This window comes from Camelus ferus, chromosome 5 (genome assembly GCF_009834535.1).
Source record: "Camelus ferus isolate YT-003-E chromosome 5, BCGSAC_Cfer_1.0, whole genome shotgun sequence".
Lineage (NCBI taxonomy): Eukaryota > Metazoa > Chordata > Mammalia > Artiodactyla > Camelidae > Camelus > Camelus ferus.
In genome coordinates this window covers 39,262,514-39,271,072 of record NC_045700.1, presented here as the reverse complement: position 1 = coordinate 39,271,072, position 8,559 = coordinate 39,262,514, and the positions used below count along the sequence as shown (strand labels likewise).

Below are 8,559 nucleotides of genomic sequence, written 5' to 3'. Positions count from 1 at the left end.
GTGTTTCTTAAACCTTATGTTCCGAACAAAAGGCTATCTCAGCAACAGACAATCAGCACTGCATTGCTCCCTGGGATGCAGCAACACACTCAACTGCACATTTCATTCTTCCTCAGCTCCCAGCACCACAAAGCCCCTACTCTCTTCCCAATCCTGGGTCCCCAGATTGCTCCATAGAAGGGGGTTGGGAAAGCAGAAGCCTAACGTCTATGCCAGCGCACCAGCCGCCCGCATCGGGGCCCCCGGGCGCTGCTTTCCCCTGCCCGAGCCGCCTGGGGGAGGTAGGGAGGGGAGCCAGAGAGCGGGAGAGTGGACCGCACACCTAGACACTTAGGATTTTATTTATTCACAGGGCAGCGGGGGAGGGGAACTGGGCTAATTCGGATTTTCTCCCCGAAGTTGCCTCCTCTAGGCAGATAAAGTCATTTTCTGCCTGGTGCTGGGGGGCCAGGGGAGAGTGCGGGTGAGGTCCCGGCTCTCGGGGCCAGATCCCGTCCTGTGCGCGGAGTCGTGGTGGGTGGGGAAGGGTGGTTGGGCCGCAGCTGTCGAGAGGGCCCGGAGCCGGCAGGGAGGGGCGGCGGGCCGGAGAGCCCTCCAAAGCGGGCTCGGAGCGCGAGGGCCGGCCGGTCACGCGTGGGAAAGAAACGCCCCTTCCCCCTGAGGCATCGCTCCCCTTTCCCCAGGTTGGGCAGCCTGAGAGTGCAGGCAGGAGAGCTCCGGTTCCCCGCGCGCGTAATCATGACCTCGGGGCCCCCTCCGGGCCGCGTGAGCGCGTCGGCGAGGCTGGGCGGCCGCCGCAGCCCCGGCCGTGTAACATGACCCGAGCGGCCGGCCGGCCAGCGCGGCGCGGCCATTGAGCCCTCCCTGCCCATGAATCTCTGGCGCGTCTCTAGCTCGCTCGCCGCTCGCCTCCCGCCTCCCTTTCTCCCCCTCCAGCTCCGCGGGCTCCGTGCGCCTCTCCCTCTCCCTTTCGGTCCTCCCGCTGCCCGTCTCTCTCCACAGCCCGCCTCTCGCCACTGCCTCCCGTTTTCTCTCCCTCACGGCAGCCTCGGTCTCTTTCTCCCTCTCTCCTTTGAAAACTGATCTTTGGCTCTTAGTGTGAAAGTGATTTGAATTTGGCTCGGCGGCGCTCTGCGCCTGCGCCCAGCCTCTGGCATGCTGGCTCCTTCCAAGCAGCTGTTTTGGGTTTGAAATTCCAACATGGCAGAGGCTGCAGTCCGTCTTCCCTTCAAAAACTTGGAATGATTTCAAATCATAGGCACCTTCACTTAACCCTAGCTTCCATTCATCAGCAAACACATCGGATCGATGCTACGCTAACCTATCGGGTTTTCGCTCCGCGCGTTCAGGTAAGAGGAGCTTCCTAGTTTTCTACCATCTGTTTAAATTTGTTTTTGTTTTTGTTTGTTTAATTTTTAAAGACTATAAATAAATCCAAGACCTGTAATGAAGAGAGATCTTCGAGTTGTGCCGTTAACATTAAATTTAATTTGCACTCGTTTCTATTCTGTACGCCAACCTGCTGTCTAATTTCTCTGTACAAAGTAGCCCTGAAACATTATAATGCATATTTTTGCTGCTTAATCATTGTAACAATAGTGTGGGATTAAGAGTTCGCGGTTGCAAGAATCTCATTTTCCGCTATATTGGGCTTACTTATTACTATCTTTTTACTTCAAAAAAAAAAAAAAAAAAAAAAGAAAAGAAAAAGAAAGCAGTGCCATAGGGTGGGGCTAGACTTTCTTCGGGAACTAACTTCTAAGTAAATAAGAAGTGTAAATAAGAATCTTGCACACACAAAAAGTTGAGGTTAAATTACAATCTCGTGGCTGGGGGAACGTGAAAATGTCAGAAGATCGGTTGCAGAAAAATGTAAGCATATCATCTTGGAGGGGGTACAGCGTGGTGGGCGTATTGTTGGCAAGGAACGGGAGAGAAAGATGTATAATTTAATGGTATATACAATCCACTGATCCTATTACCGTCCTCCCCAGAGCTCTTGTTAGTTTCAATGGGAGTGAGTGAAATTGACATGGACTTGCATTCCTGGTCATGTGCTTTTTTTCCTTTCTTTCTTCTCCTGTGATCTGAGATCCCCTTTTTGTTGATGTTGCTTTCCCCCTTAATTATATGCATGTAGGTTAAATGAATACCTGACGAAAGGGCCCACGTTTCAAGGCAGTGACATTTGATAGCTGAGAGGAAAAGTGGCTTTAATGAAAAGCAACCTTTGGAATTCCTGCTTGTGAGAAATCCAATTCAGCTTTTTGTGCTGCCAGCAAGAAATGATCAGTAGCACCAGTGTTTATGGTATGTCAGTTTTGGAATTTACTTCCTTTGCATCTAAATAGGAAAGACAAATTAAATAGCATGATAAAACCATTGAAGACTCTGCTTGGAAAGCAGCTGCTCATGATATAGAATTCCTTTTAAAAATATATATGTACATTTTAATCTGTCAAAATGCTTGTTTGCTTTTGCTATCACTTGTTTGTATATTTCAGTTTTGATTAATAGATTACTGGAGTCCACCTTTATCGGTTTTAACTGTAATCCCAAAGTTACACGTTACTAGTAATGCACTAGGATAACCGCTGAAGTCAAATCGTATGTAAATTAGTTAAACTCAGTGTGGGTTTTTTTGGAGAGGGGGCTGGGTGGAGAGGGGAGAGGGCAGGAGTGTGGGGAAAAACAGCTTATTAATGAAAAAATATATATATGTACACACACAGAAGTGTATGAATTTTATTTTTCAATCTATTAATGCAATTTGACTCTGCTCTTCCACTTTGTGGAGTAATCAGTTCTTCTGAATGTGGTTTTTTGGGTGAGTGAGTGAAAGGATATTTTTTACATGAAAATAAAAAATATATTTTGATTGCTTAAAAGTCTGTAGTGCCTTTTGAGGAACAGTGATAGTTTTTTTTTCCCCTTGCCATTCACTTGTCTGCCTGTCAGTGCTTCTTACTTTTAACCTGCGACAGAATTAAATAATCAGGCACTGAAATTGACTTTGTTTGAAATCTCTTTCCTCTTTCTTTACAAAAAAAAAAAAGGTCAGATAAATGGAGTGAGGGAGGTTTTCAATAGCTCTTGTGACCATGCCATGTGTACACTTTTGTGATATTCAATTAAGTCTAGGAGGGAACAACAACAAAAAGATGTTAAAAGTATTCTTCATAACCAAAGGATATGCCCACTTTAAACTCTGTTTTTGTTTTGTTTTATTTTGGTCACATATACCCCCACCACCATGCATTCACCCTGAAAAGAGAGAAAGAAGGAAAGGGAGAATATGAAAGAAAGAAATAGCAGTGGGGCAAAGCTACCAGGGGTCTGTAATGTGGCCGCGGTTACTGCTGTCTCATAACACAAATGTGAATACAAGGAAAGGGACTACAAGAGCCGATGCGCGACAGACACTTCTGGTTGGACTCTGGTGACTATTGAGCTAAACACACACCACTCTTACACGATAGGAAGGATTTGACTGAATTTTGCATTTGGAACTTGTTGACTTTGAAGCGATCAATAAGAAGACTGTTTATTTTAGATGCACATAATTTGCCCTGAGAAATGTTTTAAGGAGGAGAGAGCACAGCTTTTTTTCCCCTGGAGCTGTCGGAGCGAATGGGATTGCCAGATGGGCGATTTCCCTCTGTGATGTTAAAGCTGTAATATATATTCAGAGCAGATTGGGCTGCTGCCTGTGATGAGGAGGATATTACATTTATAAATTTTAAATCGGAGCTCGGACAATGTGCTGAGAGCAGAAATTGGATGGTTTGACTGTTCACCGTATTGATACTTAAATCTGATTTCTGGGTAGTAGTAATAATAATCATTGCAGTAATATGTAAAAAACATGATGGGGTAGGCAGTCATATAATTCATGACATTTAACAGCAGATTTAAGTGTATAAATTGCCCCCCCACCCGTCTCCGCTTACTATTAAATAATAGTCACATAATTTCCCTGTGTGTTTAAATGCCCGTTGTGCAAGTGATGTTCTTTCAGGAAGCTTGTTATCATACACCAGAATTCTGTGGAGGAAAAGTTTATATATACATCTATAAAGTAGACACTTGTGCATATGTATAGAGTGGCATTAGTGACTCCTATTTTGTAATTCTATAACTCTGATTATTTTTAGATTTTGTTTGTCTCAAATGTGTGGCCTATAGGAGCCAGAGCTACAAACCTAAAAGGCTGGAAAGTGGGCAAATGCTCACACTCTGGCAGCTCTGCTGTTGCAAATTAAAAGTGTGTTGTGGTCAGGAAATGAAAGCTACAATGTCTCTTTTGAACAAGTCGTTTATCAAGAGAAACATCTATCAGGGACTGCCTTGTCACATTGATCCTCTAAAGTTAGGTCCGAGGTGGAAGCTGCTTTGATGTTTTTGATCCTAAATTTAATACAACAGAAAAAAAGCAAGGATATTTTGACCAGAATAGATTTTAAAAAATGTTTCCTGGAACCAACAGGATCTATTTATTAGTACTGTACTACGTGTGAAGTTTTTTGGATATAACAGTTGAAAGGTTGAAGGGGGAAACTTCAGCCTTTATAAATTGATGATTAGTAAAATACATATTTATAGTACATTCAGTTATGGCTGGCTTTTTGGTTCACAGGGACATTTGGAAAATGTTGTTTTAAAGGGAAAATTATTTTGAAACAGGGTTTTGGAACAATATACAGAGAGTTTTCATTCACTCAGATTTCAGAGTGGCTCTCTTCCCTTCATCTTCTCTTTTAGTCCTTTACTTCTGTTTCCCATCTTCATTGTAAGTGTGACATATTAGCTTCTGTTTGGGAAAGAAACATTTTTTTGCAATAAAAACTATTTCCCAAAACATGCTTGCTCCCATCATCTCTGTTGTTTATTAATTGTGCACGTGGATGGTTATCAGTATGAACTACAGGGACTCACAAGACTTTTGGAATTTCAGTTTAAAAAATATAGGTAGGTAACACATGAAATATGCCATATATTCTTGAACACTGAGGATATTGCATGTATTATTCAAACTTTAAACGGTATTATCAAGAAAATGACAAGTTAAAAAATTTTTTTTGGTGAAAGCAGTTAAAAACAGCCTGCTTCATTTGGGGAGGCAGAGGTAGTAGAGAAGTGTGCCTTCTTTGAAATAGAGTTTTTGGACACTTGTCTTTTACTGCTGGTGGCTACTTGCTATTTCATATGAGTCTATCAACAACTAGGCTGATAGATCACAAAGAGTGTGGTGGGAGTTTGGGGAAGTGTAATACTTGCTAATTAATCATGTCTGAAATGAAAGAATCATAAGAGGGTAATAAAGTCTCACTGTTGTTTTCCTGGAAGAGGCTAAGACTTCTGTTTGGAAGCTTGGAAGCTGTATGTGTGAGTTGACTTGCTTTTTTCTTCTCCTAAAAAGACTGTTTTATAGAGTCTCTTTGGAATTATTTCAGGAACCACCCTTTTTTGAAAACAGAGTATTTTTCTTTCTCCTGACTGCAGCGAATCAGTGAAATTCTTAAAAATGTCTCTGATGTCTTCTGAGTGAAAACATAGGAGTTTTTTTTCCTTAGTTGTATTAAGGACTCCTACAGCTGAGTTTCCAGTACTTTTTTTCCTCCAATAAATGGAAAGTCTTTTTTTGTTGTTTTTATTCATGTTAGGCAGGAACTGTGAAGGCAGGTACTCCTGATAGACATGTAAGAGAGCAAAATTTTCATTAATTACTTTTAGATAGTACAAGAGTATGACCAGAGGGGAGAAAGGAAATAGTACTTCCAAGAATCTAGAGACAATATGTATTATAACTTGACATTTCTAAGATGGTTTAAAACATTAGCCACCTGAAAAAACAGATGAGTGATATTATTTAAGTAAATTCTTTTTTTCCCCCTGAGTTTTGGGCCTGTTGCCTTTTAGAATTTAGTATTTTGCTTAGTTTATGCATGGGGCAGATCCTGAAAGTTTAAGTGTCTGCAACATTTTTCAGAATTTTCATCTCAAGGTGAAGACGGCTATTGCTAATAACTCGCTGTTTTTGTCTGTGTGTGTTTGGATGCCTTGAATGATTGCCTAATTAAGTAATCAGTTTTAATGGTCCAAATCAACAGAATTGCTAGGTGTATTTGAAACAATTGCAGGCTTTTATGTTTTGTACTTTCTAGTTTGTTCTTAGAACCTTAGTTTGATAGAAATGTTTGCAGTTTTGTCTTTGATCAATATATGCTTGAGAACAAATTTTACATACTTCTTTTGTGAAGTACACCATTTATTATTGCAGAGCTAATAATTTTAATTACCAGGAATTTATTTATAAATTTTGGATTGGGAGACACAGTTCTGCAGACATTTGTGTGAAATATTGACGTGCTACTGATCAGTAAGACTTGATTAATCAGCATACTTGCTTTTTTATCTTTGGTCACTGATAAACTAGAATAAACAAATGGCACAGAAAACAATGCATTTTTTTCTTTTAATTAAAAAACTTATTATCATTGTCTGTTTCATTTGGGATATACAAGATCTAATGCTTTATTAAAATCAATTGAACTTAGAAATTATTTTTGGATACTACTTGGAAGACTTCAAATCCAAACATTATTCCACTTTTCAATTAACTCTTTCTCTCTCATACACACACACACACACACACCAGATTATAGCTAATTTTTTAAAATCTGTTAAAATGAAAGACTTTTTTTTTGAAAGACTGCAAATAAATGCCTGTTTAGCAAGTGCTTTTCATGGTGAGGTTTCGTAATTTTCTTCTTTTTCCCCCTAAACTTGAATTTTTACCAACTTTTTCATTTAACTTATAGAAATTTCAAGCATAGCTGCTTTGATATGATTGCTGATTTCTGATCCTTTTGATGTTTTTGATGTTATCATTCAAATGACAGTTGTTCTTGAGGAAATGCAGATAGTGGAAATTTTAAAAAGGTAGGCAAGAATATGGAAAAAAAAAAAAAACCACATTGTACTGTAAGTTTGGAGCAAATGAAAAGCAGGTGGGTATGGTAAGTTTCCTCAGGGCAGCACCACAGATGCCAGCTCAGGAGCTCTGCCTGTGCACAACACCCGAGTACCGTACCTGTTGACGATGGTCTTAGTTAAGTGACTGAGCCGGCAGAAAAGATAGGTGATCAGAGACCATCCAGACATGAGATATCATATGGCACTTTCTGTTAATCATATTTACATATTTTATGCAACAAATCTGCTTGTTGTCTTGTTATTTGGATATTGACACTTTGCTTAACGATGCATATGGTGGGCTGCTATTTCAGAGTATATTTAGAAGCAGTGAATTCAAAGGAGAATTTCAACGGAAATGTATTTATGTGGAATATATGTATAAAGGGATATGTTTGCTTCTATTTGAACTACTCTGACTTTCACAAAGCATTTATAGCATTACTGCTTCCAATCATTTTTGAAACTGATACATCTTGAAAGTAGAATGCATGACTTATTACAGGAAGGCCCAAGGTTATACTTTTTTTTACCCTGCAACCTGGCTTAAGTATTTGTATTTTTATGCTGGGAAATCTTTTTTAGAACGTATTTTTTAAATGATATTGGAAAAATTGCTTCTTGTTAGAATTTTGTTCTCATTTCCATATGAATAGTATTTATTAAAAGTCACTAGTGATATATAACTTACAAAATATTTTCTTACTGCAGAATACGTAATTTAAAATACCTGCAAAATGTTTTCTTTTCAGTATCTTAATGCTGAAAATACCTTTATTCAGTTCCTTTCCTATGAGTTTTGATTCCTGCTGGTAATTTATATATTTATCCCATTCCACTTGTGGCTATATTGCTGGCAAGAGAACAGAAGCTGCATTTTATTTGACACACGGAAACCAAGAAATCTCTCCCCCATCCCCCCACCATTTAATGTATGCCTTGTGTCAATTGGATGCTTTTTAAGCAACTGACAGTCGATTAAATGCCGTATACATATGACAGTAAACTCATCTGAGAATGAGTGACCTCTACTTTAATGCTTTGGTTCATTAGGAAATACTATTCATGGAAACAGTAACATTCAAAATAAACATTTTAAAGTAGTGTAATGTGAAGCCCTTGGTTTCTAGATGTTGCTGTAAACTTTTTGCAATTCTTCTGATTTATTATCCTTACCATCAACACACATTGTCACCTTCACCTAGGGCTGGCTACATAATTTCTGGGCTTGGTGCAAAATTAAAATGTGCGGCACCTTGTTATTAAGAATTCAAGACAGCAACAGCAGAACATTAAGCCCAAGAGCAGGGTCCTTCTGCGTGGGATCTGTGGGCCTGCCCAGGTCTCAGGGCAATGAAGCCAGCCCTACCTTCATGACCCACAAACTTTTATCAAGGGCCTGCTTTGTGGAAGTCACTGGGTTTCCTATTTGGAGACTGACTGTTCCACAGTTATTCCATGTACCTCTGCCTAAAGAGGTACTAATGGTTGTTGTGTAAGAGCCTCTATGGGAAAATGGGCCATGAGGTATCTTCCTCTTTCTGTATATGAACTGGTGACTGAAATATTTTCCTTTATCTTCTG

At 39.9% G+C, this 8,559-nt stretch overlaps 1 protein-coding gene across 5 annotated transcripts in view; it reads left to right on the top strand.

The window, feature by feature from the left end:
• The first annotated feature begins 577 nt into the window (after positions 1-577).
• The window catches only part of FIGN (fidgetin, microtubule severing factor), a 119,977-nt gene continuing 111,995 nt past the window's right edge, over positions 578-8,559 (top strand). For 2 of the 5 annotated variants that reach the window (XM_006182589.3, XM_032479582.1), the window contains exon 1: positions 578-1,349. Coding sequence is in view for 1 of the 5 variants with exons in the window: in XM_032479586.1 (XP_032335477.1) it covers positions 2,286-2,310 (25 nt within the window). In the remaining 4 variants the exon portion in view is untranslated. Of the gene's footprint in view, positions 2,311-8,559 lie in introns of all 5 variants that reach the window. The other 3 variants (XM_032479586.1, XM_032479585.1, XM_032479580.1) reach the window with 2 other exon arrangements.